This window comes from Puma concolor, chromosome B2, assembly GCF_028749965.1.
Source record: "Puma concolor isolate L17-30 chromosome B2, mPumCon1.1.hap2, whole genome shotgun sequence".
Lineage (NCBI taxonomy): Eukaryota > Metazoa > Chordata > Mammalia > Carnivora > Felidae > Puma > Puma concolor.
Genome location: NC_141671.1, coordinates 66,475,114 through 66,496,619, shown reverse-complemented (window position 1 = coordinate 66,496,619; position 21,506 = coordinate 66,475,114). Strand labels below are relative to the sequence as shown.

The 21,506-nt window shown below is 32.7% G+C and overlaps 1 protein-coding gene across 50 annotated transcripts in view; it reads right to left on the bottom strand.

The window, feature by feature from the left end:
• The window catches only part of RIMS1 (regulating synaptic membrane exocytosis 1), a 493,071-nt gene that overhangs the window by 171,748 nt on the left and 299,817 nt on the right, over positions 1-21,506 (bottom strand). For 47 of the 50 annotated variants that reach the window (XM_025925526.2, XM_086707193.1, XM_086707195.1 and 44 more), the window contains 4 exons: positions 7,599-7,666; positions 6,185-6,295; positions 4,479-4,578; positions 257-380 (listed from right to left, as the gene is read on the bottom strand). In XM_025925526.2, the coding sequence (XP_025781311.1) occupies positions 257-380; positions 4,479-4,578; positions 6,185-6,295; positions 7,599-7,666 (403 nt within the window). Of the gene's footprint in view, positions 1-256; positions 381-4,478; positions 4,579-6,184; positions 6,296-7,598; positions 7,667-16,036; positions 16,125-21,506 lie in introns of those variants that run through there. The other 3 variants (XM_025925552.2, XM_025925547.2, XM_025925553.2) reach the window with 1 other exon arrangement.

The window sequence follows — 21,506 nt, the reverse complement described above, 5'->3', positions numbered from 1 at the left end:
CACTTCTGAAAATATATAACAATATTTTTTGATACTACAGTTGTTAAATTGTGGAACTTCTAAAATGTAGTGAAGAAAATTCAGTATTCAAGTTTAAAATATTAAGAAATTTAAAAAATATAAAGTGTATGCCCATAATTGAAGAAAAACTATCCATGTTATTAACATGTACTGTATGAATGTATAAACTTCTTTTTAAAACCCTGCTAATACATGTAATTTACTAAACTTAAGAAGTAAGTTTTTTTAGCCTTACCCAATAGGCCTTGAAACAATAATTTCAACTTGAGGTTCTGATTTTGATTCTAAAATAATGTTGTAAACTTCTTCATTTGTAGCTCCCGGCAGGGGTTTACCATTCCATTCTAGAACTTCATCCCCTTGAATTTAAAAAAAAGGGTATTTTTTTACCTTATATATTCTGTTTATTTTTCTTATCTTTTCTCTTTTTTTAACAAAGAAATGCAAAACATATACAAATAGTTTGTCTAGGCTCTGCTCTCAAAAGCAAATTGACTGACATATAATGTCAGCTAAATGGTTCTTCTAAACACTTTTTTCTTTTCTTTCTTTTTTTTCTTTTTCTTTCCCCCATAGAATATTACTGGTCACAGGAAACAGTACAATACAAAGCTACCTTTATCTTTTGAAATATACCAGAAATAATATAAAAAATAATCTCATGCTATGGGATGGAATTAGCACAGCCTATTTGGAAACATTAAAAAATAATAATTAGCAGCATGTCCTCCATATAATAAATGCAGGCAGCTCTATATGTGAAAGATTCTTATTTAACTCTGGATAAAGTCCTTTATTTTTGGTTGAAATAGCAATTAACATTTATTAGCATGAGTTTTCCAATTATAAGTCATGCTTCATTGTCTTCACCAGACGCACAACAGAATAAAAATGCATGAAAGGATTTGAATTCATACCCACAGGGAAACGCAGGTAGCTATGGAAAAGTTACAAAGCAAGCAGATGTAAAACTGTTGCATGACAGTTAACCCACTTCCAGATGTTCATAACACACACATTCTATACATAATATATATTGTGAGCATTAAAGTAAAATTAGAAAATATTTTTAAAATACTTGAAAATAATAAAAAATTAATACAATACTCATTCACTTGTTAAATACTCTAAGAATCCAGGAGAATAATATAACATTAAAATAAATGAGCTAATAATTTATTGTTGATATTTTAACTAGGGATTTTACCATAGATCATTTGGGAAAAACTGTTTATTTTCATGAATATTTAGAGCAGTTTTAGATCCCAAATGTTTCTCTCCTTCAATTCACAACAGCAGACTCAGCTGAAACACCCCAACCTCAATGGTACTTTAAGGTGTCTTAATTGTTTCTGCTCATCTTATTCTCAGTACCTGTAATGATTTAGTAGCTAATATATGCTGAATTGATAGATCAATATAATTTATATATATAAATATATATACATATAATGAAAGATAAATATGTGATATATATATGAAAGATAACTGTAAACATGAGATGTTTCAGTTTGTAGGTGTATATATATAGGCAAGAGAACTATAAACAGATGTTTTCAGTTTGTTTTTTCAAAGTAGAAAAATATTGTTTTGCTAGGACTATTTTAAAGTATTTTTTCCCAAATGTTTGCTTACTCAAAAATGAAAACTAAATATTTGAAAAGCATATAATGCTGCTTTGGTTTGGTAAAAGAGTATGGTTAACATTAATAGTTAAGGGACTTATAATTGTTTGTTTGTCCTAAGAAGTTACACAGCAAGGTGTTTTCCATAGGCAATGAATACACTTCAGTGTTAAAAAAAGAAAATATAATTACAAATTTAAAATTTATTCAGTCTTTTAAATTTGTTTGACCAAGAAAAAAAATAAAGTTTACATCATGTGAATATTGTATGTTTATGTGTATGTGTGTGTATGTATGTGTGTATGAAAAAAATACTTTCCGAAACAGTATTTACCCTGATATCTCCAATTCTATCATGTTCCATTTCATTTTTTTTTAATTGATGGATGTAAACCATTAAAGTGACTATACAGTAATGAGTTGCAGTCAACATTTTCAAAAGCACTGAATTATAAAAATTCTCCCCTTTATAGACAGCAATTGGAAGCATAACTGTTAATATCTTATTAACTTAATACATGTATTTATTTACAAATCAAAATATCTTAAACTAGAAGGTGGTATCTTTAACAGTATTTATTTTTATACGGATAATCTCTTCAGGCAGAGATGCAGATTATGATGATGCAAATAAAAGAGATTTCCTCTGTCATTGGTGGGGGAGACATACAGGAATTAATATCTTTACTAAAATGTTATACACAATGATAGGAGTTCATCTGAGGAAGAGAAAGAGAGCCAGGTAGTGCTAGGAAGATAGTACTTAGGTATTGTTCCAGGTGAGATATTAGGAAACACTTTACAATTAAGGCAACTTTAGATGAGTTCTGAATGGAAAGGACTTCAACAGGTAGAGAGCACAAGAGCAAAAAAGCAACCCGATAAACAAGAGGCATGGACCAGGTCTAATAGGTGGATAGCTTGCCAGGGACCTATAGGCACACTGCCATGGCTAACAGGTAAAGTGGATGGTAAGAGAGTGGCTGGACTGGTTAGTAGAGGACAGAACTACAGAGCTTTGACTTAAGCAGATGATGACTGGAGACTGTGAAGACTTTTAATAAGGAGCACATCAGTGTCAACCTTGTTTTTGATAATTAAACCAAGTAGTGGTATAGTGCATGGACTTAAGGGGAAGAAACAGTACAGAAAGCTATGGCAAGATTAAAGCAAGATTGCAAATACTGAACAAAGTTCACATTAATAAAAAAGCACAGCACTGTACAGCCAGTGATGGTTATATGCAAATAGAAGGAAGACTGTTCCTAAATTATAATGTAAATCAAACAGAATATATGATCTAATTTATTAAAATACTTCTTTCAAATGCATCAATTGCTTTTAGTGAAAACTCCACTTCTTTGTTTTACAGCTATCTAAGCTGAGCTTTTAACATTTTACATCTAAGTTTCTCAGGCTCTAGGCACATAAGGGTGTTAAAAAATGAAATTAATCACTAAGGGATATTTTATATAGAAAAACCCCTTCACTGACTTTATTAAGTGATCCTCTATTAAAATACAAAGACAAAATCAAAAGCCATTATGTTTATAATCTGATCTGCAAATTCAGATTTCTGTAGTTACATTAGAGCATTACATTAACTCAAGGGATTCTTATACTTTCTAAAAAAGAGATTCATAAACTTTCTAAGGCATGTTTCTCAGTCTTTAAACAAGCAAAGGCTCAGTTTATTGACATAGTCACACCTGATTGAGTTATTTTCTTATTAAATCATAACTAGTCCTTGATAAAAAAAAAAAAAAAAACAGCGTACTGTACCTCTACACATCTTCAAAGCTGTATATATTGCAGATGAAGAAAAACCTCTGATTTGGATTTTCTCCCTATACAACACCTGCATAGGAAGTCTCTATTAAAGAAAAAACCTAAATGATTTTGAACTGATATCCTGGTAATCAACTACAACAAAAATATCTTTAACGGTTATAGAACACTTTTCTCAAGGTCTCAGTAATTACAATGTTAAGGTATAAAAACTGAAAACAGCCTAGAAATGTTCTCTATGTGCTACGGGTTATTAATCCCCAATTCTGTAGTTCAGCTTTCTCTGTTTTCTTTGTAATTGTCTTTCAAATGCATAGGCAGACACTCCAACCAAAAGATTTCTACAAAACCATGAAGTAAACTGGGAAAAATACGTTAATATGATTTTAACTAAAATGAAGGGTAAATAAAAAAAACAGATTTTAAAGTGTGTTGCTACTGAATATGGTACATGTGAATATATTAAATGATTTTATCATATTACGTTAAGGTTACAGAGCAACATAATGTAAGTTTCCAAATACCAAGAAGTAGCACATCTGCATGAGTATAATACATGTCACAATAAAATTAACAAATATTTTATTATGTAATCTGTGTAAGAAATGTGATTATGGTTGTATTTTACTAAAAACACTGCTACTGGTAAGTGTTTTGGGACCACTATGGAAAACTTTAGTAATTATAATAGTTTAAAATATAAAAAATTAATTAGTGATATTATTTTTTCTAAAAGGCTAACTTGTTTTGGTTTTTGTAGCAAAATTATAAAGTCATCTACAAAAATTTGTAATCCTGCAGCATTTTGCATCTATTTACTTTTACATGAATAATAAAAGATTCCTAATCTTACTCTCTCCAAACTGCCATTGATGCATAGTTACCTATAATTGCAGTAAATACCCACGCCAGGGGAAAAAATCTTCACCCATGCACTAAAATTAGTTATTTATTTAATTGACTTATTTGTAACTTACCCCACATTGAAAACCACCAACTCATGCAAAAAGTACACATTGTTTAAATGTTAAAAAGAAACTTTACCTGCTCGTAAGTGTCCAACTACATCTGCAAGGCTACCCTTCTTTACTTTGGTGATGAAGGCACCAAGGCGTCCTAAGTCAGTCATTTTTCCTCCAACAACCTGAATAATAATAAATTTATAAGTTCCCAAGATTCATATTAAAATATAAGTTTATTAATTTTAGGAATTAATCATACAGTCTTTTACAATGTATTTAGGATGGAGTGTAGGCACATTAATAAAGTGAAACATATTTTTGATTAAAGGAGTGGCAGTATACTTTTGGAAAGAAAACATCTCATTATATTTTAGATGATCATGTGTCCCAAGAAAGTTCATGTCCTGATTACTTATACTGACCTAACAACACAACGGCACCAAAAGTAGTGTTTATCCTTAGAAGACAAGTGCGAGGTCTTTCCTACTTACGGAAGTGCGTGACACAGTTTACATTAGGGTTCATTTTTCTTTATCCTCCAAGTTCATGCCTCCTATTAGAATTAAAGTTCTATATGCACATCATGCCCCATTGTCACATCAGATCTTTATCCCTTCTGTATACCTTTAAGTAGGATATAGGTCTAAGACATAAAGACTATGGATTCAAACCAAGAATAGGCCACTTCTGGGAAGCAATTTACCATGGCACTATGAGTAATAGCCTAAGTTTATCTCTGCTACTGACCGCCTGAATGACTTCACCTGAAATACATATTCTAATCTAACTCCTAAAGTTTGGGTTATATTACTGAATATTTAACACTTTCACCTGGCTTTTCCACTGTAACTAAAACTAAATACATCAGAAAGTTTCTAAGTTTAATTTCTCCCAATGCAGTCACCAAGTGTGTATAAATAAAGGTGCAACACATGTTCTCAAAGGCTGAGGCTGATCCACCATACTTTGGGATATGCCCATTAGTGGAGGCGATCAGAATTATTTCATAGCAAGAGAAATAAATGTTAATAATGAATAAGGTGATACTATTAAGTGCATTAACTGAAGAAAAGTCTTAGTTGGATTAATAGTCAATGGTTTTGAAGAGGTCAAATTATCACACGACTATAATATAATATCTTAGCAAATAATTTTAAAGCCCATCTTTGATTGTTTCTCTAAGTTTCTGAAAGCAAATAGAACTATGTGATTTAGCACATATACACATACACACACAAATAAGACAAAATGTGCATATATATTTTTCCTATAATAAAATATAATCTTTTGCAATTTGTTAGTTTTTCTTTATATCTGTTGGATGTCAGTTAATATTTTTAAAAGACACATTTTACTCTTTTGATACTATGATAAAGTCTATTGTACTTAGGAAACAATTTCTTTAATGATGTTTTATGTTGTTTGTCAAGATAAAATAAAATTATGCAGTCCACATAATCTAACTTTACTACCATCCATTAAAACCTTCTTAATGTAAAAATCATCCTTGAACTTCATACTGAGATAAAAATTCTTTATTTTCCTATACTTCATGGCAGCTTCCTAACACGTTTGTAAGCCATATTATAAAATGATTTTGAAATATTAATCCAGATAAAAATACTGTATCTGTCATAAGACATCAATATATGAAGAAGATACGTTCACTAGGTGAACTGTATTTTGGAGAAGAGAGGAAGATATTTAAAAATCGTTGTCAGAAATTTTGTTGAAGTCAGCCTGTACTGTAATCCACCCTTAAGAAACATTTTAAACCAGCATACTTACTTTCAGACCCAGTAATGCACCTGATTCTTTGGGCATGGTTGTTCTCTTGTTCAGAATAACACGTCCAATTAATCGGTCCCCCTCTTTAGATGGTTGCCACGTTACAGGATGCTATCAAAACATGGATAAAGTTTTAAAAAGCTAAGTGGTTTTCTTTCCTGTAGACACATAATTATTGGTTGTAGCAAGCTGTGATTTCCTCAGTTAAAGGCACTCTAGAGGAAATTCTTTATTTTGGTGGGTTCTACCCTCAACTTACAACAATTTGCATTTGTAAATGCAGCTACATTTTATTTGCAGTAGACTCTTGAACTAAACAGTTCTAAGAGTGGTTAGCAACTAAGTAAATCTCTAAAAAATTGTTCTGAAATGACTAAAATGAATTAAACTTAAAACATATCTGCTTATAGAAAGAAAACCTATTCTATATTTTGAGTTGTTAATGTTGATATCATTAACCAAATAATATCTCATTTATATATAGTCAACATTTAATAATTGCTTCTTACTTAATTTAAAATTTGTTATAGAGGCACATTGATGGCTCAGTCGCTTAAGGGACTCACTCTTGATTTTGGTCATGATCTCATGAACCCTGAGACTGAGCCCCACTTTCAGCTCTGTGTTGACAGAGTGGGGGTGGGAGAGCTGCTTGAGATTCTCTCTTGGCCTTTTCCCTGCTTGTGCATGCTCACCCATCCATTCTCTCTCTCAAAAATAAACTTTTTAAAAAAAAAAATAAAATTTGTTATAATTATTCAGTGATTTTTTTTCCCCTTCTAGACTGTACTATTTATTTATTTTTTTAATTTTTTTTTCAACGTTTTTATTTATTTTGGGGACAGAGAGAGACAGAGCACGAACGGGGGAGGGGCAGAGAGAGAGGGAGACACAGAATCGGAAACAGGCTCCAGGCTCTGAGCCATCAGCCCAGAGCCCGACGCGGGGCTCGAACTCACGGACCGCGAGATCGTGACCTGGCTGAAGCCGGACGCTCAACCGACTGCGCCACCCAGGTGCCCCTAGACTGTACTACTTTAAATGAAATGAATATTTTCTTTCCTAAAATGTATAATGGAGGGTGCCTGGGTGGCTCAATCAGTTAAGCATCTGATTCTTGATTGTGGCTCAGGTCATGATCTCATGGTTTGTGGGACTGAGCCCTGGGTCGGGCTCTTTGCTGACAGCAAGGAGCTTGTTTGGGATTCTCTCTTTCCCTCTCTGCCTCTCCCTTGCTCGCTCATGCATGTTCTCTCTCTCTCTCTCTCTCTCTCAAAATAAATAAATAAAATGTTTTAAAAAATGTATAACGAAACAGAGTAAGACTGCTATCCATCACATGTCAAATATAGATAGGACAATGAACAGTACACATCCTCCCTAAGCTCCAACTTTCATTTCCCAGAAAGCTTACCGAACTAATAGGTGATGTTTCCCGGCTATGCCACGTGGCAGGATCCAACCAGTAATAATCCAAGTCACCTGCACCATGGGGGAGGGGGGGATGAAAAGTGCAACGCTTTAAAGTGGAGAATGCATCATTTTAAGTATGACTTCTTCAGTCTATAAAGTAAAGGGTTATGAACATCATAATATTGAGTGTGTACATACCAGAATGATATACCCCTGTATTGCAAAGGCTGTGACCTGAATCATTGGAATGAATGTTACAAATGCACTTCATACTATAGACTACCTTTATTCTTAAATCAGCCTAGAAACACACATAAAAAGCACTGAAAGAATTGGGTTAACTCACTCCACCTTCCCTCGAAAGACTATCCATGCCAAGGCACAGCCTGCCATCTAGTGATGCTGAAAAAGTTTTATTCAATGAACTGAAATAAGTATTAAAACTTAGTGTCTCTCTTTCTACTCTTCTGAACTATATCATGTTATTTCAAAATTAGCCTCTGGTCTCTATCGTCTTCCCTCATTAGCTGACACTAGGACACACATTTTAGCACACAGCGCTGAATAAATTATCAAGAATAACTTTTAGCAAGAGTACAACACAACCAACAGAAAATCCAATTGTACTAAGCCATAAAAAAGACTTTAAAAAACTTCACAAATCCTAATTTTGTAAGCATGAATTTATGAGCCTTTAATTTTGATTTTTTTGGCTTAAAAATATAATATTAGGGGCGCCTGGGTGGCTCAGTCGGTTGGGCGTCCGACTTCAGCCAGGTCACGATCTCACGCTCCGTGAGTTCGAGCCCCGCATCGGGCTCTGGGCTGATGGCTCAGAGCCTGGAGCCTGTTTCCAATTCTGTGTCTCCCTCTCTCTCTGCCCCTCCCCCATTCATGCTCTGTCTCTCTCTGTCCCAAAAATAAATAAATGTTGAAAAAAAAAAAATTAAAAAAAAAATATATATATAATATTAAAACACCTGAGAAAAAAGGAAAAAAATAACAGAAAGCAGCAGTGCTCTCAGTATTTGCACAGGAAAAAAAGGAATGGGTGAATGTGAGAATAAATTATCTCTTACATTTTAAACATTAGATTAAATCAATGAAATTTTTCTCCTGATGTATCTTTAAAGAGAAAAAAATTAAGAAAGTGAGTAAAGCACACTAATAGTGATATATATAGCTGAGTGTTGGGAAAATATGTCTTTCTGGTATCTGTGAAGATCACAAGCAAAGAACTGTATGTAGATGACAGGCATGGCAGATACAGTCACTATAAAAGAAATGTGATAGAAAATGTAAAAATGTTTAAAATCTGCAGGCATAAAAAAACCTATACACCTAAGTTTCTTAGTAGTTGCTTCCCTTTTCTTTTAAAATAGTATCTTAGAGGGGCGCCTGGGTGGCGGAGTCGGTTAAGCGTCCGACTTCAGCCAGGTCACGATCTCGCGGTCCGTGAGTTCGAGCCCCGCGTCGGGCTCTGGGCTGATGGCTCAGAGCCTGGAGCCTGTTTCCGATTCTGTGTCTCCCTCTCTCTCTGCCCCTCGCCCGTTCATGCTCTGTCTCTCTCTGTCCCAAAAATAAATAAACGTTGAAAAAAAAAAAATACTTTAAAATAGTATCTTAGAGGGGCGCCTGGGTGGCTCAGTTGGTCGAGTGTCCAACTTCAGCTTGGGTCATGATCTCGCATTTCGTGGGTTCTGGCCCAGTGTCAGGCTCTGCTTCAGATTCTGTTTCTCCCTCTCTCTCTCTCTCTGCCCCTCCCCAGTTCGGGCACTGTCTCTCTCTCTCTCACTCAAAAATAAATAAAACATTAAAAAATAATAAAATTAATAAATAATATCTTAGAAAGGCTGAAGGAGTTTGTTATATATACAACAAATACTAAAATGTTCTTCAAATGTGTCATATACATAACAGTATGTTTTGTGAAGGGTTGAATATTAGAAACTGCATTAACAGAAACTATATTGTTAAAATTCACTACACACAGAGTCCAAATCCCTTTCAAAATCACATACTTTAAAATGTGTACATGGCTTGGTGTCAATGATTATCTTCTTCCAAACCACCTCAGTTAATTAAATACAATGAAATTGTAAACAGGGTTTTTATCCCTCTTTTATTTGTACTGTTTGTAAACTTCAAAAGTTTTTTTATTAATTTTTTTCTTTGAATATAACTGACGCACAATGTTACATTAGTTTTAGGTGTACAACATAGGGATTCAACATCTCTATACCTTATGCTGTGCTCACCACAAGTGTCGCTGCCATCTGTCACCATACAATGCTATTATAATACCACTGACTATACTCCCTGTACTTATTCCCATGACTGACTCATTCCATAACTGGAAGCCTGAATCTCTTACTTCCCTTCACACATTTTGCCCATCCCTGCCTACTTACTTATTCTTAAAGTTGCTTTTGTCTTTAGTATTATGACACTGTTCCCTTGAAAGAAAAACTACGTATAATAATAATAAAATTGCAATTATTATTAAGTAGTAACTAAAAATACCATTCAAAAGATTATTATAACTCATAAAACTTTTTCCCTAAAATTTCATATACTTAGGAGTAAGAAAGACTGATGACTCCTTAAATGCTGACTCAATCTGAAATACTGTGACAAATTAACAGAACACAATATTTACGGGGTTTAAAGAAGAAAATTAGTCATTAAGTTGAAAGTTGGACTGCTTTGAAAGTCGTTGAGGTTAAAACAATGGCAAAATCCAACCCATTTTAAAACTTCAAGGGAACAAAGTTTTTTTATATCCTTCAATTACTTAGATCTTAAAAACTACACTCCTTGGGATCTTTCTCTGGCTCATGCTTCAATTCCTCATACGGTGTTTCAACCCTGTGCTTCACTCACCTTGTCATAAGTAAATATAGATCTACATATCTGATTAATATTTCCTGTGCAGAAATTGGTCTTTATATGCAAAGAACCAAAAGCTGATGTTTCTGGTACGTTTGGTGATGATACCAAGCACACTTTAGTATAAAAACGTTGCTTTCAAGCAATGGTATCCTATCATCTATAAGCTTTGTATAATTATGATCTTAAATGGAGAGTCTAATTTAATTTGTTTAAAATAGGATAATTTTGGTCATACATAGTGTTGATGTCTACTAAAAATTTCTATTAAATGAAAATCTAAAAGACATTCAATATTTTAGCATACAATATTTGTATATATTTTAATGTATAATTACACTTTTTCACATCCTGAATAGTTTCTAACAGTTTTCTTATCACAAATGTCATTATCGCCCATTAAAATATAATATTTTTGCTTAAAGACTTATGAGAAATAAATTCTAAAATCTAAATATGTAGTTTTAAACTTATTTGTTCTTCTTTCCATGTAATTACTAAATTTTAAAGATACTATTGAATTTTTAAGTGCCGTAATTTGTATTTATAAGTCATATTTCTCTATTATTAATGGACTAAGCAACACTCACCAAAACCTCCTCCTAAAATATTCAGAATCTAGTATTTCATTAATATAAAACATTTTCCTTGATTATCTTTCTAATAGGTGATTAAAGAGATTGATTTCCAAGTAGCATAGCTACAAAATGATAAACTCATGGTATTTGCTTAAAGACCTGATACAAAATCATTTTGGTTCCAATATTCAATATAACTATAAAAGAACAAATGCACTATTATCATTAATTTAGATCCAGGGAATATATCAGTCTACTGAAATGGCTCAAGTTCATAAACAGCTAAAATTCAATAATGTGTTATAATTTTGAGTATTATTTTTTGTTAAAACTTTAAAAACAAAATTTTATCCCATCTCTTGTGAAAAAGTAATTAATAAGTAAGCACACAACTTTCATTGCACAAATGAAAGTCAGCTAAATGACTCCTGAACCTTCTGTAAAGAGAACCAGCTTTTTTTCCTAACACAGGTTATTACCATTAGAGGATATAACAATGTATAAATATGCACCTCTATGATTTAAAATTCTGTATCTTGTGATATTTAATGTCAAAGCACAGTGGATTCCAATAAGACGAATCAAAGTCATTTGAACAAAAATGCTTTCTACATCATATAGATGCATAACTGTGTATGAGTATATTAACATTGTAAAAGGAAAACCATAACTCTGATTTACAAAATAAATATCTAACAATTCACATGATAATTACACTTGACCAGGTGGAATGTGTATCTAATGTGTAGGTAGCAAAAGAAAGGTTATATACATCAAAGCTGTTATGTATTAGAAAATTTGGAATTCTTTTCTATTTCCATAAGAAACATACAGCATATTTTTAACCTCATTATAATGATGGTGTTGAAAGATGGCACTCAAACTGATTCAAAGATTGACTCACAGTAACTGCACAATTCCAAATACATATCCTTAACTATGTTACCTGTCATCTCAAAGAAAATTATTCTTCCTATATAGTACAGATTGTTGTTATCCAAAGAAATTATAAAATTCACAGACCAAAAATCGGTAGAATCATCCTTCCCAGAGATTTCCTATACCTCTTAAAATATTCTCCTCTTTTATTTTTGTTTATTCTCTATAGTAGGATGTGTGTTGGGACTAAGTAAAATTAAATAAATCCTAATATATTTTATTATAGCATAGCACATAGACAAATTAAAATACTGGGCAAAAAATATATTTGTTGAATGTATGCAGTGCACACAAAAACCACTCAAGTTCTAAGAATGAGTTTTTAATTTAAGACAAAGTAGGGTATTTTTCATACTGAGTACCATGGTCAAACACATGAGTTAATAAATATTGCTTTGGTTATAATGTGATAAAAATGTTATACATTTGAAATCACTTAAATATTTTACAAGGGCATTCTTTTCATAGATAGGAATTAAAATCCAAAGCCTAAGAACTGAGATAAAAATCTTAACTTCTGATTAATATAATGAAAATACCATTTTGAAATAATTTCTTCTTATTTTAGAAACCTATTTCAGATAGTCCCATGCCGACAAAAGGCAAGTGTGTCTGCTCCCACTTCTAAATTAAAAATAATAGTGGAACGAACTTTGAAATAAATAAGCAATAATTTGCTATACAGCAAAATCCTACAAAGCCTAATTTCACTTAAGTTAAATTAGCAGTCATGGATAAGAAACAAATATTATTTAATAGGTCTTAGAATCCAGGCATTAAAATAAAATGGGAAGATATACTTGCTAAATTCAATCATTAATCATATAATCAGTGAAATATTAAAGTCTAAAAATAAATATAAATACCATGTGTAAGCAAAATCAGTAAATTATCATTCACTACAGAATTACTGACAGTCTAAGTTCCTAGGATAGTAAAAACATTGTTCCTCAAATACTTTTTGGTGATTTTATTCAAAATATACACTAATATACACTACACAATCTGACAGCAAATACTGTACAATTAAGGAACAGAGATTTGTGTCCCTTGAGCAATAAAGCTTGAGGCAGGGCCAGAGGCATTCCCAAACCACTGGTCTTCACAAGAACCTCTTCAAAAATTCTAAATAACATAAATTCCAATTTCTGGTTTTGGTCCAGGACACACACACACACACACAAGGTGCCATTTGCTAGAAGACTTACATTATTCCAGTCTGTACAGATTCACTAGAGTGGCTGTTCTCTAAATGCTTGTTAGAAATTTCACTTTCAAAATTCCCCTTTGTTAACAATGAGCTCTGCTTCTATCAGAACCAACAATACCATTCTCTCTCGGGTGTATAAATTTTATGGTTCAAGGAAATGCAAATTTTCTTTGTTAAGTTAATTTGTTATTATTTGTTAAGTTAATGAGGTGCCAAAGATGCTTGTATTCAGAAACATTTATACTCAATAGAGCCTCCAGAGTTGAACTACATCCAGTGAAAGGTAAGATATTTGTGTAAGGGCCCATGGTGCCATCTTTGTTTAATACTTTTAGGGCACGGGAATATAGGCTTATACCTGATCTAGAATTTCACTAACATATTTGGTGGAGCTGATACTTCTCTGGTTATTATGCGTATTTTTGTGTGAATTTGAGAACTAATGGAACATCAACCGTATTGCCACACAATTCTACAAAGCAATAATGTGGAACTCAGAATGAACACTCTGGTTGAGCTCTGAGCTCAGTCATTCAGATAATCCCTCAACTTCAGAGGTAACTCCTATAGCATTCCATTGTTCTTTCAAGGGTAGCCTGAGGTGAAGCACATGAAATTGCTTTACAATCTATAAAGCACCACAGAAATGCAAGTTGTTTATTAGAGTGTAAAAATAGACACTAAAAAGTATTTCCAACAATAATACTGATAAGCCCTTCTGTCAATTCTAATGCCAGGTAAAAATTAAGAAACTGCCCCCATGGTTTACTTATTGAAAACTTAATCAGAGGGGCGCCTGGGTGGCTCAGTCGGTTAAGTGTCCGACTTCAGCTCAGGTCACGATCTCGCGGTCCATGAGTTTGAGCCCCGCGTCGGGCTCTGGGCTGATGACTCAGAGCCTGGAGCCTGCTTCCGATTCTGTGTCTGCCTCTCTCTCTGCCCCTCCCCCGTTCATGCTCTGTCTCTTTCGGTCTCAAAAATAAATAAACGTTAAAAAAAAAAATTAAAAAAAAAAAGAAAACAATCAGAGAACCTCACTCTATTTTCATTCCTCTATTAATAGCATTATATCTTATCTGAAACTAATAATTTACGTTGTTTCTTATAAAACATAAAAACCAGCTATTGTGCAAAAAGAGCATGTACTCGATGTTACAGACCGATGACTCTATTCCTTACTCTGCCACATTCCTGATAATATCCCTTCATCTCTATAGACCTTGTCCTTCTCTATAAAATGGAGACAATGCCACTTTCTTGCAAAAGTTTCATGGGGATTAAATGAGATATGTTAACTCTGCTAATTACAAAGGACTTTAGAAATGATTTTATTATGTAACTACACAACTGAAATTAGGAATATGAAATCATGGTGTTAGAGATCACATTTATAATTAATTAGCTATCATAAATAAAATATATATATAAAATCAGTAATATTTGCAAAATGTACTTTGAAATAGGCTTAGAAAAACGTTAAAGTCATTTTGTTTACAGAAATGATTAATCGGCCTGGTGCAAATGGATGCTCAAGTGTTCAGAATGTGTGAATATTTCTTTAATCCCAATTGCTAAAGAATGAGGAAAAGAGCCATCATATACAGAAAAAGTAACATAAAACTTCCTGTTTAATTTCCATAAAGCCAAGGGAAGCCTAAGGTATTAAGAAAATGGTTGTTTTTATAGTACAGTCAGGTGATCTATATATTAAGTATACAGATTAATCTCTAACTAAAAATATTTGGACTGTGAAGTAATTAATATGATCAGAATGTACAATGTATCCTTAATGTAAAAATAAATATTTCATCATTTCTTCTTTGATCATATTTTTATGTGGGAGAATAAAATATACATGTATCAGCAAAATATTTGTGACTGAATTGTTCTGTATCATGAAACAAGTAGGCTATTATATCCCTTTTTACATTTTTCTTGATGACCCAAGATACCCTTGAAAATGTCTTCTTAAAACCAGCTTACTTTATACTTTAAAAATTATTTAGTACAAGCATCCTAACTTCCTAAGATTCTTTTTTCAGTTTATATTCTTCCTAGCCAAATCATCTAGAAAATAACTAAGTTTAAATATGCATTAGGGTCACCCTGGATGATGGGGTTTTGGAAAAGCACAGAAGATTTTGTATTACTTTAAGTAGGCTAAAGGATATTGAGGAATAAAAAGCTATTTGAGATAGTTAACACTGCTCATGAGCTTAATTTTTCCTAGTTTTGAAGTATATACACTTAGATTTTTGAGACTACATGAAGCTTCAGGGTTCGAAAACACTTCCAAAACACCATGATGCTCAATGACATCCTTATTCTTTATCTCTGCACTGACCTGATGTTGCAGGACTCAGAAGTCAATAAATTAAAATTCCTGAGAGTTTTGAACAACAAGATAAAACCACACACACATACTCACACACACACACACACCTTTGTGCCTTAGAATAATGTTTATGGTCTTCAGGAAATGCAGATAGACTGTATTTATTATCTGTATTAAATGACAGTAACAATGTATCTAAAGAAAAGTCTAAGGTCATTGATTGAGGTTAAGGCAAAAAGATGCCTACATATAATAGTTTAGAGAGGAATAAATTTCATGTGTAAATATGGTTTGAAGCCTAATGACTGAGAAATATCTTTCATAGAACCTAAGTATATAATAGTAAAGTACCCTGGATAGCAAAGCACAAAATTAACAATCTTAGGGAAACTATTTTCTTTCTTCCAACACAATGATTCTTCATAAATAATAATTTTGGAAGTGCTGCACACAAGAGGGAAATATTTTACTGCAACTTTCCAACTGACCAGGCTTCCACATTGACACTGAGTATTCCATTCACGTGGGAGAACAGGTTGTCACGTGCAAAGCCTCGGAATAACCAGCCAGGAAACCCTGTGGAAAAAATCGGGGTTTATATGTTTTCATTGTTTGGGGACTGGATGTTAACCACAGGTTTAAGAAACTGTAGTGCTGGGCAAGTTCACAGCAGAGACATTACAAGAAAGCACTCTAGATGTAAATATATTTGATAAAGGAAAATGTTAGTTTTTATCCAGACCTCACACCCAGGCAACACTAATAAAACAATATTAGTTTGCAATAATAATTCTGGAATGTCAACTTCTATCTGCCCCTACATCCCAAAGACATGGAAATAAAAAAATATGGAGACACATTATCATGATTTTAGTGATATAAATAACAATAATAATAGCCAAATGATGATAAAGGTGAATTCTAAGGGTATACAGAACAAAATGGAAGCACTTATGGGGGACTGATATTGCTTATCATTTAAAAATATGTATTAAGCTATAAAATAGTAGAAAATAAATATACTCCTAGCAAACATTTTTGGAAATATAAACATGTTTTAAACCCAGAGCGCTATCAAAGAAAGTTACTGTAAAAATTAGGGTTTTTCCCTTTCTTTCTTTTTTATTTGCTTGTTTTTATGTTGGCTACTCAAACAATTTATAGATATATTAAAAGACTTTTCTTTTTAAGTTGGATATTCCTTTGTTGGCAGTGGGAAATCATTAGACATAGAAATTTGGAGAACATTTTATGCCTCAACAGTATTCTAGAGAAAAATGTTAAGTATCCATATTCATAAACCTTCAAATTATAGCCACAGGAAAGCAGCACAAGGTCACTGTCTAAATCTCTGCCACAGTACAAAAGTGGTCAAGCTATATAAAGCTTTCAACCATACTCCAATTCCGTATGATGGAAGATAAATCAGGAAAGAAAAAGCACAGAAGGAAGGAGCAATATTCACAATGGATTTAGATCACGTCTACACTTATTTTTATAAAGCAAACTAAGTTAAAATTGGTCAAAGATTAACCTACTGACTCAAGAAAGGACTTCTCTTCCAGAGTTTCTAAATATTAAAGGGTTGGATAAACGAGTCTAAAATTTTGTTTCCAAAATAGCTTCATTTTAGATAACATTTTCATAACAGAAGTTGTTACTTTAAAAAGACTTAAAGGGCCCAACATAGTTTCTTGGCTGGGTCACAGATGCTCTCCTGAGAAGAACGGGGTGGACTTCTATTCAGGAATGCAAGGCAATCCCATGTCCCATGCGCCTGGCTGTTTTAATCCACAATTTCCACAATTACCCAGCTGCACTGAACTACTCCCAAGTGCACTTCAGAGGGAATATATTTAGGAATACAATGTTTCTCCAGTGTTTTTGAAATCTTTTAGCTTAAAGCAATAGTATCTACAGAGGTCTTTGTGAGGGATATGCAGTAAATCAACTTAGATATTCTACAATCTAACTCTGAATTACTCCAGAACATCACACAACCATGCACCTGGAATACACTACATCTCTATACAGTCCCTTTCCCCTCACTGCCTCCACAATTCCTTCCATACATTGTCCCTGAACATACGACTATAGAGATCATGGTGATGATGTCACTCACAAGGATCATGCTCTGATGATGATTATCTTTTCTGTGAAACTACACAAAAGAAACTTCTCTCTGGTGTCACTATCAGGAAAAATTAGTGTGCACTTAACTGGTTTATTTTTATGTAATGGAAGCTGAAGTTTTGTAACTGATGTCACTTTTCTCAAAGCATGTATGTTAGAATGTTTATGGTTAAATCTGCAGCCGAATTTTCTACCCTTATTTTTCCTCACCAATCTTTTCTACACATTTTTAACTTATTTCATGTGGCTCTATTTTTACATTTTGGTAGATACCTTAAGTCACTTTTGGTATTAGGGTAGACTTTAAAGCAGGAATTGAAATAAAATTAAATGAATATGCACAAAGCATATTTTAATATATTTATTATAACTGTTTTCATTAAATACAGAATTTTCCACCCATTAATCTCAAAATACCTTTGATTCAATGAGAAACAATGTAACTAAAATACAACTGATGTACAGGTGTTAGTTTATCCACAGCTTGAACAGCAGAATTCAGGAAATAGTACATTATCTCAGCAAATTACCAATTTGGAAATCTTGCAAAGAATGGAAAGCAAGTGAAAAAAAAAAAAAAAGGCTTCTCATCTAGCAAATAAATCAATAAGTAAATAACATCACAAATCTGAGTTCCTAGACTTTATTCCTCCAAAAACCCACTAATTTTACAGTCACAATCCTAAGAGTTTCTCTGTTATTCAACTCCACAGGACCACTGAAGATGCATATTGTCCACAAGGAAAAGCACACTGACAGTAGTAAGAATTCACAAGGAAAGGGGCAGGGTAATCAAAAAAAGGGACAAGGGAAAAAAAATCAAACAAATTGGTGAAGGGTATACATGCCCTCAATGCTGTGATACCTGAGTAGCACGATGAACATAGCTATACTAAGGGGCAACCTAATAACAATATCCATTATGTTAATGGACCAAAAAAAATTACTTTATGGCATATAAACTTTAAAGAAGACAGGATGAAATATCCTTTTCAGTTTTCCTGGTTTATTTAAAACAAAAAATGATAGATTAATATACAATACTGATCAAAAAGATTTTAATTAAAATAATGTAAACAAGTAACATCAATAACAACAAGCTGGTTGGCAAACGTTTTGCATATAGGAAAACTCAGCTATTGAGAATGAGTTTTCACCATTCCAAAATTAAATCATTACTCATAAAAGCAACAAAAACAGACATGTATTAACTATTTATCAAATACTGCTTTAGTTTTATGGTGTATTAAAGTAAGGTTTCAATACATAATAAATATTAATTCTTATTTTCTCCCTTTGAATGTTCTATTTCTTGACATTTTGTGAATGAAGTACAAAAAATGGGAAATACGGAGTTAATTGTTCTTTGTAAAAATTCCTACACACAGAGTGGTTTAAATGTCTTCTAAATATTCTTAATCAAAATTAATGCTTTTTTAAGTAAGAGCAAAGCCAACAAAACTTGTCTAGGGGATGATAGTGTAACTGAATTAAACTGTGAATTTATAACTATTTGGTGAAAAAAACTGAAATTGAATACCACTATTTGCACTGATATTTAAAATTTTCAGTGACATTAAATCTGAAAATTTACATTATTCTTTGAACTCTTTTATGAAAAAGATCAAATTGTTACTTCAACACTGTTAATTAAGAATAATGATTTTTCACATGTATTTTCTGATACAAATTTTATAAATCTGTAACAAATCTTTCCTAAGTAAGACATAGTGATATCATTTACAAAGATAGTAAATATTGTTGGGGTGCCTGGATGACTCAGTTGGTTAAGTGTCCAGCTCTTGAGTTTGGCTCAGGTCATGATCTCACAGTTCATAAGTTTGAGCCTGCATAGGGCTCTGTGCTTGGGATTCTCTCTCTTCCTCTCTCTGCCTCTCCCTGCTTGCACTCTATCTCAAAAATTAACATTTTTTAAAAAGATAGTAAATATCTTTAAATATTTTCTCCTAATATGAGTACATTTAAGATTGATCAAATAATTCCAATGATTTTACCAACTCAAGATCATTATACTGCATCTGATTTCCATATATATCAACCCAAATTTTAGACTGTCTTACTGATCACAGCAAAAATGAACCGAAGAAACGGATGAAAACCATGAGAAATATCAAATTATTAGTGTGATTATAATATCTCCAATATTAAGAAAACAAATTATAGTTTATCCTAATCTTTCCCACAATATAAAGGCATATTTATTTTATATATACTTTAACTCAAATTAAACACTCATCTCCATTTGAAAAAGGAAAGAGCCAGTCAATTGGCATCCCCTAAACTCAACCTCACTTTCTATATGGTAAGACTGTAAGTAGCGTTTAGTTTTAGGTATAAAATTCTTATTATTGATGTTTGATATATATTTTATTGATGTTTATAGATATTTCAATAGATTTAGAAAACTGTTGCAACTGTATTCTAATGACTAAAAATTCATTTTTCAAATGAGAAACTATATTACACCAGCCTGGCTATTTGCATTTTTTACTGTTGAAAAGGATAAAAACAATGAAAAGACAACGTCTTGCTAGACTTTATAATTTCATGTATTACTAAGAATTTTTATAGTTCCATTTGTTTTCCAAAGTGATACACTAATAGTTTTGATGACAAAAAATTACACACATGCACACACACACTCCAGATCTTTGGGCCTACTATAATCTTTGTTCGGTGTAATTATCATGCATCATATTTTAGGTCAAACATCTAGATGTGCACTTAGTTCACAGGCATGAAAACTGTACCCATTTCAATTTAGCTTTATAAACCAGCCTAGGCAAATGTGGAGAGTAAAGATGGTATGTCCAAGACTCTGTACAGCAAACTCAAAAGGGACAGCTTCAAGCTAAAATTCCACAGACAGATATCCTTCTCTTCATTATAAACCATAGGTTTCTTACCAACACTCTAAAAGTCTCTCAGATTAAATAGATATTTTGGAGGCTCTTATTCTGTGCTCATTTTTTCCATTACCTTCTTGTCTTCAATGAATAGCTCTGATTACAATAAAATTTCATAGACTAAAAGAAGCCTTACATAGAGATCTCAATAACTAAATGCCTGATCTAGAGCAAGACTAGCCTCTGAAGTCAGGGAATCACAACATATTTGTCAAGGAAGCCTAATGTCAGAAAAAAATCTAGTCTCGGTTAAGCTATTCTGAACAGAAACAACCCTAGCTAAGCCCTTCAGGTACAGATGAAATAATGTGCGTCCCTATAAAGTACAGTCCCCTATTCATCTGAATATGAAAGCACTCTATGTTGTATCTGAATTGTCTGTCATTTCTAGTCTCTTTACTCATATCAGTGTATCTAATCATTTATATACCTTTTGGAAAGTCAGGATTGGGTGGATTTTTCAGTATAATGTGGAATAACATGAAAATTTCAAATGATAACGAAGTGTTCTTAAGCAAGAACATTTTGAAGTAAGTTTTGGGTTTATTTACTAACCACTGAAGCAAAATGGCTTACCTTCATGTAGGGCAAAACTTTTTCTACCACAGGATGTGGTAGAAAGCATTTTGTTTTTATGATCTTTAAGGCAAACTTTATAACCTGAGTTATGTGAACCCTTTTATATGATCCACAATTAGTTTAGGGGATCCGTATACTCTTTAAAATATAAATAAAATTTTCTGTGCAGTAAGTACATTTCTGTGAGAGTCCACTGCTTCCTTTATTTCTCTGATTGGCCCATGATCGCTCTCCAAATTACTAACAAATGGTTAAAATGTCTGGATGAAGGGGTGACTCAGACTGGGGACACTTCTATATTGCCTTGGTGCTTTACCTT